At 47.2% G+C, this 20,982-nt stretch overlaps 1 protein-coding gene across 1 annotated transcript; it reads left to right on the forward strand.

The window, feature by feature from the left end:
• The first annotated feature begins 1,175 nt into the window (after nt 1-1,175).
• Nucleotides 1,176-19,809, forward strand: tbc1d2 (TBC1 domain family, member 2). The gene is made up of 19 exons (XM_070963448.1): nt 1,176-1,401; nt 4,506-4,883; nt 5,073-6,330; nt 6,494-6,605; nt 11,133-11,253; nt 11,423-11,533; nt 12,149-12,413; nt 12,617-12,886; nt 13,125-13,253; nt 13,998-14,108; nt 14,224-14,396; nt 14,486-14,597; nt 15,560-15,760; nt 15,860-16,047; nt 16,329-16,449; nt 16,794-16,979; nt 17,323-17,444; nt 18,496-18,939; nt 19,744-19,809. Exons 2-18 carry the CDS (start codon nt 4,510-4,512, stop codon nt 18,695-18,697), a joined length of 4,056 nt encoding a protein of 1,351 aa, XP_070819549.1. The 5' UTR covers nt 1,176-1,401; nt 4,506-4,509; the 3' UTR covers nt 18,698-18,939; nt 19,744-19,809.
• Nucleotides 19,810-20,982: the final 1,173 nt, after the last annotated feature.

Consider the following 20,982-nt stretch of genomic DNA (forward strand, 5'->3'; position numbering starts at 1 on the left):
AAAAAGAAAGAAAGAAAGAAAGAAAGAAAGAAAGAAAGAAAGAAAGAAAGAAAGAAAGAAAGAAAGAAAGAAAGAAGTGCGGCAGCAGAATTAATGATCAACCCAGTGCCATGACTGAACACCGGGCAAAAATAAAGAAAAACAGTGAACACCGGCCCTCGCGGCCCAAACATCAGACCGGCCCACCGGAATTGTCCCGGTCCTCCCGATTAGCCACTCCGGGCCTGCTCCCAGAACAGAAGAACTGGTGCTAGTGGTCGCACTGGTTTGAAGATGGTGAATGTGTGTACATCCTCACAGTACACACACTACATCCTCACAGTACACACACTCAGTATCTGTCAGTTGTACATTATTCTATGAAGCTGCTTCATGAAGGATGATATTAAAATATATTTTTGGTTTCATATTCAGTTCTTCAGCTGTCTTTATTGTGTGTGTGTGTGTGTGTGTGTGTGTGTGTGTGTGTGTGTGTGTGTGTGTGTGTGTGTGTGTGTGTGTGTGTGTGTGTGTAGGATTAACCCTCTGCTGTCCAAAGTACAGCAGTACAAGCATAAGGAGCAGAAGGAAGACGTACTTAATTATTCTCCGCTTTTGATCCATCCATCGTCCGTCCTTCCTCCGCGGCAGACCAGGAGCGGCGGGCTGCCAGCCGACCGGCGCCCGGGGACCAGTTCCTTTGTCACCATTGGTCAGGTGGTGGTCTTCTTGCATGTTATTAGTTGGTATTTTTATGGAGGACACCCCAGGTGAGCACGGGGAGAACATGCAAACTCCACACAGAAAGGCCCCTTTCCTCGAGCAGCAGGCCCCAACACGTCCCCAGCACCCACAGCGTCCCAGATGGGAATCGAACCCGGGACTTTCTAGCTGTTCCACCATGGCACTTCACTTGTAAGTACCAAGTGAAGTACTAGTAGCTCTGAATGGTAACCCTGGAGTAAATGTACTTAGTTACTTTGCAGCCCTGTGGCTGCTGAAGACATCTGAGCAGGATGACTGAACTTTATGTCCACATGAAGACATCAGAAAAAATAGGTTTTACTTTGAAAAGCTAGGAGCGTGGCACCGTCTCAGGCAGCTCTTATCTTGAAATATGAAACGGAAGTCGAGTGTTATTGCGGTGACTTGAGGACTTGTTGAGTCAGTGGGACCGTAAGCGGCTGGAGGGACGAATCAGGAAGAGAAAAAGAATCAGGATTCCCCGCGACTCAAAGCAGAGAAGAAGAACACGTGAACAACAACAACAACAGGTGAAGGAGAAGTAAACAACAACAACAACAGGTGAAGGAGACGCAAACAGCAGCAGAGTGTGTCACTTCCTCTGAGTTTACTTTGTTTGCTTCTGCCAGTCAAACAGAATCAAGACCAGCGAGGTGTGCTCAAGCCACGCCCCTTTAGGTAAACGTTCAGGTGTGTTTCTGAGCAGGTCAGGACACGTGTTTCCATCACTTCCTGTTTGTGGCGGTGTTTGTTGCATTCTGTGAGCTGCTTCAGCTGGGATGTCAGTGTGTCTGTAAATACATAAGACTTTATTTTGAAATCTGAGTGTTTGACAGCTGTGATGTTCTGAGAGGTGAGCAGGTGAGCAGGTGAGGTGTCAGGCACACCTGAGGCCTGTACCATAAAGCTGGATTACGGCTTAGCGAGATAACTTCAGGCTTAACCCTGGCTTTTCGGTACCATAAAGGTGTCTTACTTTCTATCGGGCTACGTTGCCGTGGTAACCTATGCTGAACACCTAACCTGCTCCGGAGCAGGATCAGTTCAGGATAAGAGCTCAGCAGGTATAAAAGCCCCACCTACTGACCAATCAGTTCTCTTGGAGAATGGCCTGTCCGTTTGATGAGAACCCGGTGGATCTTGGTGCACAGCTTGTGCGAAGAGCACTCAGGCGCGAGAGAGTATTTAGAGATCGCTGTAATCCGTTCGAACTGTCTGAACAATCACTGTACGAAAGGTACAGGTTTTCAGGAGAGGGGTTACAAAACATCTGTCAGCTGCTGGAGCCTTCCATCAGTAATGTAACGCAGCGCGACCACGCGCTGACAGTCCCGCAGACAGTGTGCATTGCACTGAGGTTTTTTGCCACAGGTAATATATTTCTTAGTGATGTTTGTAATTATTATGATGTCTTTAAATCCCTCGTTGGATGGGTTACAAGCAAGCCACAGATAAAATGCCATGAATCAATTATTTGTTTAAGTAAATCATGGATTGATTCATTCATTCATAGGTACTTTATGTATTCTGTTGGCGATGCCGAAAACCTCGGAAAAACACAGTATGTAGAGCTATTCATAAAGTCGCGGGGGCCCTGACTGAGCTTGTCGATGCATTCGTGGTGTTTCCCGGCCACCTGCCCACGCAATGCATCAAAGAGGGCTTTTATGACATCGCAGGTAAGCAAGGTGGATGTGTAATTTGCATAATGTAGACTAAGCCCTGGGATGTTTGCCGTTGTATATTGTATTGTATATAGCCTCCAACATGTAGGCCTACATATACATATGCTACATGTATAAGATATAGTAAGCGTACTGGCCACTTTGAAGTATATTTTTATACTTCTGTTTGATTTGCTCCCATGTTCTCTTTGCTCCACTCGGGTTGCATCTGAAATAATAAGGCTACGATCACATGCCATAACGAAAAATTTCATACACACATACATTTATGGAACACACAAATGTTCCTGCAGTCAGATATACAAGTGCAGTCATAGTGGGGAAGTAATATTATAATGGCACTAACTTACGCATTGACACAGTTTGCGCCGTTTGGCAGCTGCAACTGTGTTGCTTTTTGCCTGGATTATTGATTTGTATTCCTCGTATTCATTAATTATTATTGTTTGCTCCTCCGTAGTGAAATATGCGGCTCGGGCTGATTTTTCCATGTTTGCAATTGGTCGCATGCAGCAAACTCCACCCTTTTTATGTGAGCGCGCTCAGATCTGGATTGGACAAGCCTGAACTGAATTAGTGAGTTGATAGCCGGCTTTATGGTACCGAAAATCCGGAGGGCGGATGTCTCGTTAAGTGAAGCCCGATAAGTAAGAGGAAGCCCGGCTAGGTTCATCAAGCTTTATGGTACAGGCCTCTGGACTCTAAACTCTGTGCTGTTGGTTGAACGTGTGTGGAGCAGTTTGACAGTCTGCAGCTTCTCTGCAGCAGCGTCCATGTTTGAAGCGTCGCCGTGCAGCAGAAGCCGATTGGTTGAGCGGATGTTGGTCTTCACGTGTCTTCATATGAATAAAATGCAACACAAAGCGCTTTACAGCAGGTCAGAACAGTGTCAAGGAAAAAGAGAAAAACACTGATTAGTGGAAAAAATAATGTCCCGATCAGCTGACAGGTCAGAGTAACAACAACATCAACATCAACAACAACAACAACGATCACATTAATGATCACTATAATGTGTTTACTTGTTTGACAGTTGACACTCTTCTCTCATTTGTCTCTAACTCATCTTTAACTCGTTTATATCTTGTCTCTGATTCGTCTCTAACTCAAATGAGTGGACAAGTGTGTGTGTTTGATCTTGTCTTCTATCTTTGTGAGGACCACTTTGAGCGTCACTCCTTGGGGGTGAGGACATTTTGTCCCGTCTTCACGTCTAAGCAGATCTGCGTGAAGGTTTAACTCGGTTTAAGGGTTCGGGTTAGGATCGAGTTTAGGTTCAGAGGAGGGTCAAGGTTTTGGATGTGATGGTTTAGGGTTTGGGGGATGCATCATGTTGCTGAGGGTCCTCACAGGTGTAGAAGTCCAGTCCAAACAGGGGACGTGATGCTGGCCTGGACCTGAGCCACTTCCTGTCATTATGTCTCATTAGGGTGGAAATGGTTTCTTCTGAACCGTCAGTTTGTTTGTGTTCCGTCAGTCTGACAGAAGAACTCAGGCTGTCCTCCAAATACTCATTTCAAAATAAAAGTCCTGCATTTATTTATCCTGCGTAAACTTTATAGTTTAAGGTATTAAAAGACTAGAATTTCGAAGACTTTCTTTTTTTAGACTGGCTGTCCTTTAATTTTGTTATTTGTGGGAAAAGACAAATGAAGAAATATAAGAATTGAACAGAAAATGATCATAAAGTAAAAATAAAATTGTATTTTCTTTGACTTTTTTTAAGATGGAAAAGTTGAAACATGAGGACTCTTTCATGGGTCGGCCAGAGAAAAGCAGTTTACAGTCGTCCATTCTGGATGTTAGACCAGCTTTGACAAAGATTTCAGGGTCCAAACTGGACAAATTGTTTGTTGTTGAAGTTCTGGAGGTGACAGGAAGCAGTTCTGGTGATCCAGCTGGTCTGTGGCTCTAAGAAACTGCAGCGTCAAGATGAACTCAAGAATCCGTTCGATCTGGCTTCTTCCTTTAAGTCTTTCTAGTGAAGTAAAAAGATGAATTATCCTGTAGCCTGATGGCGTTTCAGCCTAAACACCTTTAAAGTTTCTTCCTCTCCTTCGTCTTCCTCCTCGCTCTGTTTCCCCTTTTCTTTTTCAGGACGATGGATGGAAGCAGCTCGGCAGGAAATCCCAGCGCTGCCTCGTCTCGCTCGCTTCCTGCCCTTGCTAATGAGGAGCCGCTTCAACCAGCTGATTGGATCTCAGCTTCTGAGGAGGACGATGGCCAGACCAGAGTTTCAGTCGGTCTGTCCGGGTCCCAGAAACACCAGAGTCCCGCAGAGACGCGACGGACTGCAGAGGAACCAGACCAGCTGGGTCTCAACGAACACACAGACCACGAGGACCCTTCAACAGAAAAAGAGAAAGATTCAACCAAACCGGATCAACTAAAACCAAACCCTCTTCCTACAGAGGAACAAAAACTGGGAAATTCTTCTCTGACAGAAAAACAGAAAACACAAGATTCCTCGCAGACAGATCAACTGAAACCAGAAGATCGGACCACTCCAAAGAATGAACCAAATGCTCATCAACCAAAACCAGAACAACCGTCTTCTTCTGTACTTCATCAAACAAAACTAGATCCTCTTCCTACAGAGAGACAAAAACTGGGAGATCCACCTCTGACAGATAAAAAGGAATCAAAAGATCCTCCTTCTCCAAAAGATCAACCAAAACCAGGTCAGCTTTCTTCTACCAAACCAGATCCTCCTCATACAGACCAAAAGAAACCAGGAGATGCTTTTTACATAAAGCATGAACAAAAACCAGACGACTCTCAAGAACACCAAACCCAGAAAGATCTTTGTGTTTCAAACCAGAACACTGAAGAAGACCCTCTTCTTCCTCCTCCTCCTCCTCCTCCTTTGAAGGATTTAACTGTTCTTACGTCAACCCTTGATGAACAAAACCAGAAGGTGCTTGAGCTCCACATTTCCGAGTCCGAAGACCAGCAGAACCAGCAGGATCCACCTTCAGACAAATTCACTTTAATCACACCTGAGAGGTGTCAAGACAACCAAGATTCTCCTGCTCACCTGGACACCCAGCAGGCTCCTCCTCCTGCTCACCTGGACACCCAGCAGGCTCCTACTCCTGCTCACCTGGACACCCAGCAGGCTCCTCCTCCTCCTCACCTGGACACCCAGCAGGCTCCTCCTCCTCCTCACCTGGACACCCAGCAGGCTCCTCCTCCTGCTCACCAAGACACCCGGCAGGCTCCTCCTCCTGCTCATCTGGACACCCAGCAGGCTCCTCCTCCTGCTCACCTGGACACCCAGCAGGCTCCTACTCCTGCTCACCCGGACACCCAGCAGGCTCCTCCTCCTCCTCACCTGGACACCCAGCAGGCTCCTCCTCCTGCTCATCTGGACAGCCAGCAGGCTCCTCCTCCTGCTCATCTGGACAGCCAGCAGGCTCCTCCTCCTGCTCACCAAGACACCCGGCAGGCTCCTCCTCCTGCTCATCTGGACACCCAGCAGGCTCCTCCTCCTGCTCACCAAGACACCCGGCAGGCTCCTCCTCCTGCTCACCTGGACACCCAGCAGGCTCCTCCTGCAGACCAGCAGAACCTGTCTTCTCCTCAGGTTTTGCCTTTGATAGTTCATCCGACTGAAGCGTCGGCGCCGCCCCCCACCATTGAGGTGTTCTGTGACCAGTCGGGGCCCCGTCCTCCAGTTTCTTCTTCAGGTGAGCCCAAACTGTGTGGCTTCCTACAGAAGCAGGGGGGGCCCCTGAGGACCTGGAAGCTGCGCTGGTTCACCTATGAGGAGAAGAAAAACCAGCTGTTCTACTACCGCACGCCGCAGGATGTGACGCCACTCGGCCGGGTGGAGCTCTGCAGCGCCACCTTCACCTACCCACTGAAGGCCGAGTCGGGCACCTTCCACATCAAGACACCTGAACGCACCTTCATACTCAAGGTAGGGGCCCATATAGACAAGAAATCTCACCTGGCGTAGATTTAATGTTTTAGTGGCACTGAACATCAGCTCCACCAATGAGCCGATGGAAACCTTCAGTCATGTTTTAATGAGATGGAAATTCGGCTTGTGTAGCTCTGAGTGTGTCTCCAACCCTCCACAGGCTGTGACCCAGGAGCTGATGCTCTATTGGCTGCAGCAGCTTCAGGTGAAACGTTGGCAGCACAGACAGATGTCCGCCTGTCCAGACCCGACAAACAACAACAACCCTGCAGGTGAGACGTCAGCTGTGTCTCTCTGTCCAGACTTTGTGTCCACTCTTTGATATTTTACTGAGAAACACTGAAGTGACCCTTTGTTTTCAGTCTTTGAATGTTCATTTAACAGCCAATTCTGTTTTTAATGTCTGTACATTTTGTTTGAAAGCTGCTCCACACGCAGAAGAAGGAGAAGTACACGAAGTACACGAAGTACACAAAGTACACGAAGTACACGAAGTTTCTGTAAAAAGGCATTAAAAAATCACATTCAACACGAAATCAGAATGTGTACACGGCTAATTGTTAAATGGTCAGTTTACTGGTCTAATGATGGTTTAACTGGTCTGACAGATGGTTTAACTGGTCTGATGATGGTTTAACTGGTCTGATGGATGGTTTAACTGGTCTGATGATGGTTTAACTGGTCTGATGGATGGTTTAACTGGTCTGATGATGGTTTAACTGGTCTGACAGATGGTTTAACTGGTCTGATGATGGTTTAACTGGTCTGATGGTGGTTTAACTGGTCTAATGATGGTTTAACTGGTCTGACAGATGGTTTAACTGGTCTGATGGATGGTTTAACTGGTCTGACAGATGGTTTAACTGGTCTGATGGATGGTTTAACTGGTCTGATGATGGTTTAACTGGTCTGTTGGATGGTTTAACTGGTCTGACAGATGGTTTAACTGGTCTGACAGATGGTTTAACTGGTCTAATGATGGTTTAACTGGTCTGATGATGGTTTAACTTGTCTGACAGATGGTTTAACTGGTCTAATGATGGTTTAACTGGTCTGATGGATGGTTTAACTGGTCTGACGGATGGTTTAACTGGTCTGTTGGATGGTTTAACTGGTCTGACAGATGGTTTAACTGGTCTGTTGGATGGTTTAACTGGTCTGACAGATGGTTTAACTGGTCTAATGATGGTTTAACTGGTCTGATGATGGTTTAACTTGTCTGACAGATGGTTTAACTGGTCTAATGATGGTTTAACTGGTCTGTTGGATGGTTTAACTGGTCTGACAGATGGTTTAACTGGTCTAATGATGGTTTAACTGGTCTGTTGGATGGTTTAACTGGTCTGACAGATGTTTTAACTGGTCTAATGATGGTTTAACTGGTCTGATGGATGGTTTAACTGGTCTGATGGATGGTTTAACTGGTCTGTTGGATGGTTTAACTGGTCTGATGGATGGTTTAACTGGTCTGATGGTGGTTTAACTGGTCTGATGGATGGTTTAACTGGTCTAATGATGGTTTAACTGGTCTGATGGTGGTTTAACTGGTCTGATGGGTAGTTTAACTGGTTTAATGATGGTTTAACTGGTCTTATGATGGTTTAACTGGTTACTTTCTGGTCACTGGTCACCTGTCAGTCACTGCTGGTTTAAATCTGTGTCTGTGTGAGGTCTCCGGTCCTTTCTGCTCAAAGTATTTTGAAACTCCTCCAGTTGTCACATTTTTTCCCCTGGTGTTGTCCAGCTCAGGGGCGGGTCCTGTGCTAACCCCCCCTCTCAGCGACGCTTGGGTAATCGTCCTCCGGCGAGGGAGCGGCTCAGGATGACGAATCAGAGTGTGACTCACTTTTTTCCAGAAGATTAGAAAAAAACCTGAATGCTTCTGACAGCAGTGAGTCTGCAGCTACAGAGATCTGTTTCTGCTTTATGGTTCATGCTTAACAGAGGAACGGCCTCCTGGATTAACAGCCCCCCCACACCCCCATGAACATGTGCAGCAGGTACAGTCAGGTGTGCAGAGACATTGTGTAAACTCACGGTGTCTGTGCAGACAGTACAGCTGTAATACATGTACTGTGTCGACAGTAGTATAAGTACGTTTTAGTGTGTGAGAGCACATATAGTACTGGTAAGTGTACTGCAGTAGTGTCCAGTGAGGAGGAGGTGGGATGGTGTGGTAGGGGGCTATCACCGTGGCGCCTCCTGCTGACATCAGGCCACCTGATGTTTCAGCTAAAGTTCGAACATGAAGTTTTGCGAGTTGTGAAATCCAAACTTCTCATTGCTTCATGAACACAAGGCTGTTTGCAGAAAACGACATACTCTCAGTGTCCGGAAAGACGTGTTGCGCACACGCCGCCATTTTTCCTCTTTACCTCTGATGTCCATCGAGAAGAAACGTCCATAAATCCAGTTCGAAGTCACAGAAGAAACACGCTTCTCTGCCAAATCTTCAAGTTTTATTCAGTATCAAAGTACTTCAGTGACAGTACGGCTAATTCAGCATCCTTTGACCGGAGCCCACCGGTCCAAATGCAAACAAATACAAGCAAAAAAAAAAACACGAAAAACAGACAGGCCACGCTTGTACATGACGGCAGGAAGCGGCTTGAGCTTGTCGGCTGATCTGCTTCCTTCCAGGCAGCTGGTTCAGTTCAGAGCTCTGAATGGAGCTGTGTGCGCCTGTGTGTGCGCCTGTGTGTGCGTGTGTCTGGTGTTAAACTGGTGTCAGCCTTCAGACTCACTGGCTGAACTGGAGGATGTCAGAAACGTTGCACTGCTCCTTTAAATAGCGGTTAATGGGGCGGGGCAGCAGGAAACAGGATGTGATGTCTCCAGGGCTCAATGCTGTCAGGCTGCGGTGACATCATCAGTGACATCACCATCAGGATGCCACTGACAGGATGTGATGTCATCCAGCCTGCAGGTGAGCTGCAGCAGCTGAATGAGAGGAAACACAAACGTTTTCGGTCGGTTCAGGGCCGACTTCCTCTCAGTGTGCGTTTCATAAAACAACACGGAGACACAGAAGATGAAAAGTGGGAATGAAAACTAAATCTGACAGATGAAGACGTGAACACTGACGTCTGCATGTCCTCAGGACAGACATCAGCTGTTTGACAGCCTGAGCTTTGAGCAGCAGTGGAAGCAGCTCACCTGGTTCTCAGGTATTCTGCTCGTGTCCCGACTCGTTCAACAGCTTCAGGTTCCAGCTCAGAGTCTGTAACCAACAATCAAATCCACTTTACTTTCTGATGTTCAGGTTATAACAGTGCTGTTAGCGCCCCCTGCAGGTGACAGAGTACATTACAAACTGCATCCTGATCATTCATCTGGTTTCTGGAGTGAAAATAATAATGATAATCAGCTTTTCTGTGTAGCACCGTTCATTTTCATTTTCAGAAGAGATGCAGCTTCACACAGTGAATAGTACAATAGAGATCATAGAATTCATAAAATGAAGTAAAACGCAGCATCTTAAAGGTGCAGCAGTGAGTCAACGTGAGGCAAAGCACGGTTTCAGTCAGAGCCCATTAAAGTCTGAAGCTCAGAGATCAGTTTTTAGCTTTCTGTTGAAAGTATTGAGCGTGCTGCTTCCTGATGTCTGAAGGTCGTTTGTTCCAGAGTTTGAGTCTTTGACAGAAGCTGCATCCTGATTTTCTCTCAGCTGCTGGAAACCTCCAACAAACCAGCAGATGATCACAGAGTTCTTCAAGACAAATCATAAGCGAGGAGTTAGCGATGTAGCTTGGTGCTAGCCCATTAAGAGCTTTGTATACAACGAGGAGGACCTTAAAATCAGTCCTGAATGTTACAGGAAGTCAGTGCAGATCAGCTAGAACTGGACTCATGTGGTCTCTGCTCCTGGTTCTGGTTCATAGTGGAGCTGCAGAGTTTTGAATGAGTTGAAGTCTCTCAGTGAATCGAGCGTTAGTCATCGAGTCGGCTTGAATCTTTGATTGAGAAATGGTTGTTCTTTAGCTGTTTCTAAGGTGCAAACAGAAGAAATGAGTTATCTTTGATGTTGATTATCTGCTGATCCACAGTCTGTGCCTGTTGATTCGTCCTCCTTCAGAGCTGCTTCCTGAGTTTTCAGCCTCAGTGTGATTTTCCTCATCACACCTTCACTCTTGTTGGGAAGGTGAGCAGAGCTGCAGGCCGGCAGGCTGAGGAGGACAAACAGGCTCCAGAAACACGGGATTGGCATCTGATCGGCTTTGCTTTCAGTAATCTAACAGGAATGTGTGCTTGCCTGCATGTGATTGGCCAATACAGTGCTTTGATGTCGTGACGTCAGGTTGTGATCCAGGTTCGACTTTGTGTACCAGAGTCCTCTGCGTTGCCCCCACAGTGTCAGTCGGACTACTGTGTTGTCAGACTGGACTCATTGAAATGAATGAGAGGCTGCGGAGCTGAAGTGGATCTGATCACGGCCTCTGACCACAGTGATGCTGTTCAGCTAACGGCTCCGGCCTCTGCGGGGCCTCGCAGTCCAGTCTGAATCCGGTCTGTGAGCCGTCCTGGTGGGATGCTGTCTTTGGTGCAGGTGGAGCAGCCTGAATCCTGTCAGGCGTCTGAGGTGATACAGGTGCTGGTGTGAACGGTCCATGTCGGTGCAAGTCTTGGTTGCAGTTCTTTGGAAGTAAGTAAATTGGATCCTGCTCACAGATGTTTGAGTAGATCACGTAGAATCCAGCATCAGGTGGATGTTAAAGGCAGTCAAAGCCTGAAGACTGAAATCAGCTGATTGGTTCTGTGCTGTTTGAATTTGGTCTGAATTCTGTTTCCTGCTCCTGCAGATGACTTCCTGCCGGTCTTGAAGAGTCCTCTGGGCCTGGTGGGGGAGGAGGCGGCCAACGTACCATCACAGCGAATGCCGCTCGCCAACATGTCGATCAAACATCCACTCATTGAGATCCAGTGAGTGACCTCAGCATGCTGGTTCGCAGCTGCTTATCAGAGATGATAAAGAGTTCAAAATGTCGCTGAACAGTCTGACTTCAGTGTGTCTGTTAAATATCAGCCGTGACCAAAGTCAAGATGGCCGCTGGCAAAGAGGCCTGAACCTGTTTCCTGTCTCTGTGCACAGAAATTCCGTCCACAGCCTTCGAAAGAGGTCGTCTCAGGAGTTGAGTCAGAGCGTGTTTCACGTGGACGCTCCACCATGGACCCCCCCAAACTCTGCAGACACCACCAACACAGCAAGTACGCACAGTGAAAGAACCTCTACACTAATAGCAGTACTAATACTACCAGTACTGAGAACAAACTCATTCACGCAATGTTAGACGTGTTTCACTTCAGTCAGTCACTGCAATAAAATCACTTTTATAGTCCCAAAATATTCTTTTTGGTTTTATGTAACCTGGATTCTAAAGAGGTCTGGACTCTGTGAAACACCAATAACAGAATCAATCATCAATAATCAAACTGTTCACTGACAGCAGCTTCATGTGTTCACAAAGTGGTGAACTCGCTCCATCCTCTGTGAGTGGCTGAGTCTTTCCAGGATGCCCCTTTCATATCCAATCATGATCCTCTCACCTGTTACCAGTCAGCCCGTTTACCTGTGGAATGATCCAAACAGGTGTTTCTGGAGCGCTCCACATCTTTCAGTCTGTGAGACGTGCTGCTGCATCAGATTCACAATAAGAGATATTTACAGAGATCAATGTCAAATCGATGTCAGAGAGGATCAGATCAGGTGATCACTGTTTGACTGATGTTCTACGCAGCGTCCAAACTGGAATCATGGTTGTACATTAATTTGATTTTAGTTTATTGTACATTCATAGTTTCTTCCCTTCTGTCCCCTTTCTGTCCCTCCAGCACACAGGACTCCCATTGAGCCTCCAACCCCGCCCCCTCCGCTCTCATTGGCTGAGCCAGCAGCTCAGGTTTCTCCGTCGGAGGGCCGAGAGTCGCCTTCGCTGTTCGATGGTCGGAGCAGGAAGACGAAGAATCGCAGCTCGTCCACCATGCAGGTCCTCCGCAGAGACACTCTGTCCTCGTCCTCAGAGCGGACGTCTCGCCTCCAGCAGGAGAAGCAGATGCTGATGGAGGAGGTCAAGGCTCAGAAGGTGATCAGTGCAGTGATCGCAGTGAGCTCCTGTCGGTCTGTGAACTGGCTGCTCCTCCTCTCATTTAAACACCTCCTTGTACTTTAAAGTGGATCTCTGAGTTTTTTTCCTCCCTCTGCATCTAATCAGCTCAAACATGAAAGGTGACATGTTGTAAGTCAGACATATCAGTCAACGGTCAGTAACACTCGTGCTGTGTCCAGGAGCTGGTGTGGATCCTCCACAAAGCCTTGGAGGCATCTCAGCTGGAGAAGCGAACCTGTGCAGAGTTTTTGGCGGAGACGGGCGAGCAGGAGCGTCTGGAGCTGCTGCGACACCGCGAGCGGCAGGCGGTCGACCTGCGAGGCCGAGTGGAAGAGGCAAAGGTGGAGGCGGATGCCGCGAGGAGGATTCTGGCTCAGAGAGAAGAACAGCTGGCCGAGCTGCAGGAGAACATCAGGATGCTGATAGAGAAGAACAACGCCAAACAGGAGGTGAGGTCACACCTGAGGACGGACAGCAGGTGAATCACCTGGTTCAGCTCCTGTGGAGGAACATTTCTCTCCTGAGCTCGTGTGAAGACGCTCGATGGTGCTTTCTGACGGTGTTTCACTGGTTTAGTGTTTGTCTCACGTTTCTGAACACTTTGATCATGTGCACAGCTGCTCAGTAACACCTGAGTATTGATCTCCTGCATGTGCCGCTGAACTCACTCCTGTTGTTCCCTGTCAGGTGATCATAAAGCTGTCGGATCAGTTGACCGCCTCTATGTCTGACCCACGTCGATCCGTCTCATCCTGCGGTGGCGGTTTGGACTCTCAGACCTTCAGACAACTTCAGCGGCAGATGGAGAACCTCAAGGTGAGCTGACACTGGGACTCTGAACTATACCAACCATGCGGTCTCTAACAGGAAACTGAAGGAGTTGTCATGACGGCACCAAACTTAAGACCTTTGGTGTCCTCCTCCTTCTTCCTGCCCTTCTCCACGCTGCTTGTGTCACTTTCCCTTTTCCCTCGACTCTCACCTTCCTTTCTAGGTGTTGAAGGCTGTTCTGCACTTCTTCTTTTCCCTTTGTGCCACAGTCTATGAACAGTTAGTCTGCTTCCTCTGTGGACGAGGATCTGCTCTCTCTGCAGGTATAAAGACTCTTTCTAAGCTAACAGAAACACAATGATGCTTATCTTCAGCTGATTCTACTCCAAAGGAAACATCCAATACATCCATCCTGTACATCCATCCTGTACATCCATCCAATACATCCATCCTGTACATCCATCCTGTACATCCATCCCGTACATCCATCCAAAAGATCCATCCAGTAGATCCAAATCCTCCACTCTGGACCTGTAAGCAGGCGTTTGTAACCTTGTTATTGTTACTGACCTTCATTCAGAGTCTGTTTGACAGAGTTTGTTACGAGAGATCAGATCTGAGTCACAGTTCTTTAAGAAGACACGTTGAAGGGTCGTCCTTGTCAAACATGCTTGTTTTTGTGAAAAAGAACTGATATATTTTCACTTTGTTCCGCCTCAGAGATCAGGATCAGGTGGTTCATCTGGATCAACCTGTAAAGCTCTGATTGTGTTTGTGTCTCGTCCTCAGGATGACATCGAGGCGTATAAGACCCAGAACAAGTTTCTGAACTCTGAGATCTACCAGCTGACCAAACTGTGGAGGAAGAGCTCTGAGCAGGAGAAGAACCTGATGGTGAAGGTGGGTCTGGTTTCTTCAAACCCTCTGATTCTTCTTCCAGGGTGAGAAGAGCTGGTTGTGTGGTGTTTGACACTCAGCTCTGCCCTCCATTTCCTGGTCTCTTGATTGGCTGTAGTGTGCCTGCCTGGAGGCCAGTATCTGTCAGGTGGAGAGCCGTTACCTGAGTGTCCTGCGGCAGTTGCAGGAGACCAAATCTCTGGATCCGGTCCAGCGGGGGGCCGTCCAGAAGATGATCGAGGACGCTCTGAAAGGAGAGGTGAAGAGCGTCGTCAAGCTCAACGTCGCCAGGTAACCAGCACGGTCTCAACACCAGGGTGGACAGAATAGCAGGAACACCTGGTTCATTGACAGTGGAAGATGTTGTGTTCTGTCCTCAGGGATCACGATGAGTACGGCTTTAAAGTCGTCCCGGACTACGAGGTGGAGGACATGAAGCTGCTGGCAAAGATTCAGGCTCTGGAGATCCGCTCAAACAACCTGCTGCACCAGGTCTGAACCCTCAGCGGACATGTAGACCACACTCGGTCCACCGGGGTGACGTCCCCCCACTTATTGTCCGATTATATATCTAAAATCTCTCTGTGGTTTCTTCTGACTGCGCTGATGAAAATGTTGAGACGTTCAGTATCACAGTGATCAGTGGGACGACGTCTGTTCAGACACGGTGATAAAACTTAATTGATGCCACCCGGGGAAATTAAATCCTCAATACTATTTGCGGTAGTGGATGTCTGAGTAGAATCAACTGTGAGCCAGACCTGAAAAGTTGCCTTCAAAGTGTTTGAACGCCGCCTGCGTTCGGTTTGTTTGCTAACGTTTATTTACATGCTGGTCATTTTAGCACTTAGCCTGTGTGACCTGTTAACAGCAGAAAATGGCTCAGCTGTCCGAAAGTCCGAAGTCTTCCCCCATCCTCTGAACAGTTTCTCACCTAAGCAGCTGTCCTCAGGGCTGAGATGCTGTGTGAACAAATTCTTACAAAACACCATCATTCTAGGAATCTTCTGGGTATTTCTGCAGGAGATCAACTTTTTCTACTGGGACGCTTTGTGAATACAGCCATGAGCCTGGGGCAAAGCCTGCAGACACTACGCAGGGCAAAAAAACCAAACATAAAACGCCTCAGCAACTATTTGAATTATTGAAGTACTGACAGTATTTCTCCTTTAAAAACACAGATTTAAAGTCGGGTTAGAAAGAATGGTCAGACCATCACTTTGTATCATGTATCAAGTGTCATGTTACACATTTCATTCTTCAGCATTTCCAGATTGATGTAAAATGATTTTTAGCCGCAGTCCAAAAGCCCCAAATATTCAGTTTGATTATGAGAAACACATTTTAGAGGTCAGAGCGTCCTCGACGAGGACAGACCTCCACTGACGACAGAACGCAGTACAAACAGGAAGCCGTGTTCTTTAAAGTGCGTCTCTGTGGCATTTTCCCTGCAGGAGGGAGGAGAGCGCCCCCTGTTGAGTCGTTGGGCTCAGTACCTCGCTGGCAGGTCCGACGACGACCTCTGCGCCTCACCGGAGCTCAAAGCTCTGCTGAGAGCCGGTGTCCCTCAGGAGTACCGACAGCGGGTGTGGAGCTGGATGGTCCGAGCAAGGACCAGGACCATCAGAGATCATCATCCACGGCGCTACCAGCAGGTAGGGAGAGTTCAAGTGAGAACACCTGGTCCAGTCCTGTGCAGTGCCCTGGAGCACGTTGTCAGTAACCTCACAGTAATCCAGCTGCTGTGTTTCCAGCTGTGTGAGAAGAGTCGCACGTCTCCTCATCCAGCCTCCAGGCAGATCCAGCTGGACCTCCACCGCACCCTGACAACCAATAAGCACTTCTCCTCGCCCTCTAGCCCCGCCCTCCAGCAGCTCCGCCGCATCCTATTGGCCTTCTCCTGGCAGAACCCTGCAATTGGCTACTGCCAGGGACTCAACAGGTGCTCACACTTGCCAGCCCATTTCCTGATGAAGCCCCCCCCTTCACAAAGAGTCCTTTTAAAGTGCACAGATATAGAGTCGATTTGATATCTTATTTTGGCTCTTTGTTCTTTTTCTACCTCTCCCGTTCATCCTTGCCATCTGTATGGGATCAATAAAGTTTAATCTGATCTCCACGACGTAGACATTGTCCAACCCTGAGCCCCTGACCCTAAAACCACGTCAGACCAGGCGATGTTCCTAACCGTGTGTCATGTGACACTACCTGTATGTCTCTCAGGTTGGCGGCCATCGCTCTGCTTGTCCTTCAGAGTGAAGAAGACGCCTTCTGGTGTCTGGTGGCCGTGGTGGAAGCCATCATGCCTCAGGACTACTACACCAAGAACCTGGTGGCCTCTCAGGTCAGTAAACATTCTCACCTGTCCACCTGATCAATGATTTACAGTTTCTTAAGTGATGAGAGTATTTGCAGTACTATCACAGCGCGCGATAAGCACACCTCCAATATAACTGCTGTGTGTAAGTGTTACTGGGCCAGGCCAGGCCAGGCCAGGCCAGACCAGACCATCTAGTCTGTTTGATGCTGTTTCTAAGCTGCTGGGTGAACTCTGTTACTGCTGTGTTGTTGCGACCTCGACCTCACAGGAAAAAGCTTGAGCTGATCTGCTACAGAGCAGCAGCTAAACTGTACGAAGCAGACTTCACAGCAGCCCGTGGTGATTGATCAGCGTTGCTGATTTTACAGGCTGATCAGCGGGTGTTGAAGGACTTCCTGGCAGAGAAGCTTCCCCGGCTGGCGGCTCACTTTGAGGATCACAGCATTGATGTGTCTCTCATCACTTTCAACTGGTTCCTGGTGGTTTTTGTGGAGGGTCTGCCCAGCGACATCCTGCTGCCGCTGTGGGATGCCTTCCTCTACGAGGGCACCAAGGTCTCGAACTCAAAACGACAGCGAACAGACACAAAACATGAAGCTGTTTAGCAAACCCTTTTCCATTCTGTCTGTCGACTCTGTTTTCATTGACTTCATTAAGGTCGTCACACGACAGCTGAGACGTCTGAATGAAGGAAACTGAGATTTGTTTCTAGTCCCGATAATCTCACAGCTCAGAACTGTAGAAAAAGCACAGAGGGTCTGTCGGATTCTTCAGATTTCCATCACTAATGAGGCTTCAACACTAAAAAAAAGCTGACTTACAAGTTTTAGAATTTTAGAATATGACTGGATGAACTGTGACATCAACTGACATCACCTGTGTGGCTTCATATCGCAGGTGATCTTCAGGTACGCTCTGGCTCTCTTCAAATACAAAGAGGACGACATCCTTAAGATCCACGACAGCGTGGAGATCTACCAGTACCTGCGCTTCTTCACCAAGACCATCTCTGACAGCAGGTAAAGACTCATCTGGTCTCTGCCCCCTGTCTTTTTATCTACTTGTCATCAGACCTGTCCAAGACGTGTTCTTCTGTTGAGTGCTCTCTCTGTGGTGCGGTGCTGCCACCTGCTGGTCACACTTGGTTTGAACCCTCTGCAGCTCAAACTCAAACACACTAAATCTGATCCGGTCTGTCCGCTCTGGATAAGAGACAAACTAAAAATTAATCAGAGCAGTTTGTGGTTTGGCTGCTTGTGGAAGATCTTAGAAACTCTCCCTCCTCCTCCTTTCGACCACCATTTCTTAAATTTCTCCAATTGTAGTTTTAAAGCGAATGTCAGTCTCTCCATAATGTAGATTTCATGAACAGTTCTTTGCCAGTCTTCCAGTGTTGGTGCGTTGGGTTGTAGTCACTTCCTTGTTACAGCTTTCTTCCCTCCAATCAATAATATCATTGTCTGCTATTGATTGGGTATGCAATGCCATGGTACCAAAATACACTGAGCGGATATCCAATGGAACAGTAATTTGAAACATGTATTCCAGACAATCATGAATATCAGACCAGTAGGACAAAAGTTTCGGACAATCCCAAAATACATAATGATTGGTTAAATCTGAGCCACACATCCTCCAACAGTTTGTTCCACCACCTTGATGTCTCTTCTGGGCAGGGCTAATAAAGAATCTGATAATGTTTTTCCAACCGAACTCACGCCAACTGTGTGAAGTTGTGGTTTTCCATTGTAATTGACAGATGCTTTCCCATTCATCCTCAGGTATGACAAGATTTCCCTCCCTTTCCCATCTGCATTTAATATGCAGGGTGTGTGAGTTTAAAGAGTCTTGGAAACTTTTGTATAATCTAGATATTATTTTACATCCACTCTTGGATGTCAACCTTCAGGATATCACTTCTTAGTTCCTCTCATTGGCTTTTTATTATTTTCTGTCATTTCATGGACTGAAAGATTAACTGTGAGAATACCCGACACGCTGCAGATACTTCCTGCCGCAGACTTCTTCCCATCGTGTGGATGAATCCGTTGCTGTTGTTTGGTCCTGCAGGAGGCTGACCAACATCGCCTTCAGTGACATGAACCCTTTCCCCGGCCGCCTGCTGAGGAACCGGCGAGCGCATCACCTGGAGCGCCTGCAGGGGGAGCTGCGCGAGCTGGAGGAGCAGCAGAGGGAGTTCGTAACGGAGAGCGCCGAACGTAAAGACAAAGATCTGGACACCATGGTGAGCGAGGACGACGAGGAGCTGTGATCTCAGCAAATGCTCGTTTCTCTCAAGCTTCGTAGCTGCTGTCGGCCGGTCGACACGTGGCTGCTTCTCACCGAAATAACTGAAGCCGCTGCTCATGAGCTGAACGCACATTTGATCGTTGGTTCAGGTGTTAAAACAAAACTAACTGGTGACTTTCACCCTAAACCCATGGTATTAAGTTGTACAATAGTGTAACTAAGAATCGTCAGTCCGTCACTCGATCAAATCCAGATGACATTTAGGTTGAATCCCATTTCTCTTTTTCTACCCCTACCCCTTAGCCCTACCCCTTGTCCCTTGCCCCTTGAAACGGAGTGCCAAGGGGTAGGGCTGAAAGTCAACCCCTCCGAATTGGGACACCCCTTCGACAATCACGTACGTCATCAGTAGTCGCCGCTGCCTCTTACGTAGGCAGAGGCGACAAGCGTTTGCCAGAGATCTCAGGGAATCATGCCGTCTGCCGCTGTGGTAATCTCTGTTGTGTGGGCTATTGGGATCTTTTTACGGTTGTCTGCTGCTAGTCGGAGGAATGAAAGAAACAAGAGACGCCTTCGACGCCTGGGAATGCTGGTAGATCATCTAATCACTGTAGAATATCATCAGGGCTGCCCACAGAGCACCGCTAGTGGCATTCAGCCTGGCAACGGTAACCACGTAACTGAAGCCTCTACTATCGATTTTTTTGGGGGATTTTTTACGAGGAAAATGACAACAACGTTAAAATAGACAATAAAGTGGTTTTCGTACATTTTAAAACTTTATTCATGGAGAAAATACTTACATTTGTGGCCTTCTTTAGTTGTGGAAGCAGCCATCTTGCCGGTCTTGCAAGGCATTCTGGGAAATCTGTCGTACCCCTCCATTTGGAGTGTGCCTCGGAAAAATCTCCAATTGGAGGGGTACATAGCCCTACCACTTCCCCCTACCCCTTCGTCATAATGGGAATTGGGACACCCCTACCCCTCCATGTGAACACGCAAAACGGAGGGGTAGGGCCGGGGGGGGGGGGGGGGGGGGGCAAGGGGTGAAATGGGATTCAGCCTTAGTCTTTCAGTTATGCTCAGTCTCATATCTGTGTCTCCTGGGTTACTAAACCAGGGTCAGTTCTCCTCCAGTCCAGAAGAAGGTGCTGATGCACCAGAAGCCGTTTGTTAACTCAACTTCTGACAGCTTAGTCGGTTTTAGCTAACAGCTATCCTTCAGCGAACAAGCCAACACATGAATGAACAGTATTTATGAACAATGAGCAGAACAAGTTGTATTATCTTCACAGCTTTTACTCACAGTTACTGACAGACTGTCAGTAAGCAACGTAACTCGCATGCGACACTTCAACACTTAAGCTTGAAACAAACCGTGAACTTAGCGCAGCTGCTGCAACAGCTGAACCCGCATGTGTGCGAAGCTTCCAAACCTGAAGACAATGAGCTCCACCCGACGCCTGAAACCATGACTGCACTGTTACTGCCACAATATAAATAACGCTGTAGTGTACGTTTGGCTGTCGGTTGACGTGGTTGACGGGGTTGTGATACTTTCAATTTGTCTGTTCATGTAGAGACGTTTTTATTGACCTGCCATCGTGAAATGTCTTCATACTGCGTTTAGCAGGAAGCACTTCAGGAGTATTCAGTGTTCTGAACATGGAGTGAATTTTCACTTCGTGTTATCGATATAAAATAAAAGTATTTTGTTAATCTGTTCACTCGGCTGATGATCCATTTGTACTGATTAACACGCAGGATAGTTTATTCAGTGACCTCTGAGGTCTGCGGACGCTCATAAAGCCTCCAGATCAGCGTCTTCACTTCACGCCGGCCAGAAAGACTTCGTTGGATCGATTTTATATCCATCTCTGTATGAAACTCCCGACTGCCAGTTATCAAGAAGCTTCCAACAGTTACTTAACAAGGTCTTTTTAAAATCTTTAATAATTTACTTTCAGTATCAAATTCTTAAACGAGATGTCGATTTTGTGAAATAACAGAAATTTTGTTTTGGGCTTTAAACATCTATCAATCAATCGATTGATTTTCAACAGAAAAATAATCACCAACACCTGGTTTATATCAGTAACGTCAATATATTTGGGTTTATCTGAAGACTTCACTAAAACATTTTTTTAGATTTTCATACATTTTAGAGGCTGAACAATTAATTGATTAATCCTAAAAATAACTGAATTGACATTAATTAAGGAAAATAATTCTCTTGTAATAAGTTTGGTGGAAAAATGTCACAACATGAGAAATATTATAGAAATAACAGTTTGTCGCTATAATGTG

The sequence above is a fragment of the Chaetodon trifascialis genome, chromosome 5 (genome assembly GCF_039877785.1).
Source record: "Chaetodon trifascialis isolate fChaTrf1 chromosome 5, fChaTrf1.hap1, whole genome shotgun sequence".
NCBI classification, from domain to species: Eukaryota; Metazoa; Chordata; class Actinopteri; order Chaetodontiformes; family Chaetodontidae; genus Chaetodon; species Chaetodon trifascialis.

Bases quoted from the DNA above. Each gene is read 5' to 3' on its own strand.
- tbc1d2 (XM_070963448.1), top strand. From the start codon at position 4,510: ATGGATGGAAGCAGCTCGGCAGGAAATCCCAGCGCTGCCTCGTCTCGC. The intron at 15,761-15,859 runs GTAGGGAGAGTT...CTGTGTTTCCAG, and splicing joins ATCCACGGCGCTACCAGCAG to CTGTGTGAGAAGAGTCGCAC. The intron at 17,445-18,495 runs GTAAAGACTCAT...TTGGTCCTGCAG, and splicing joins AAGACCATCTCTGACAGCAG to GAGGCTGACCAACATCGCCT.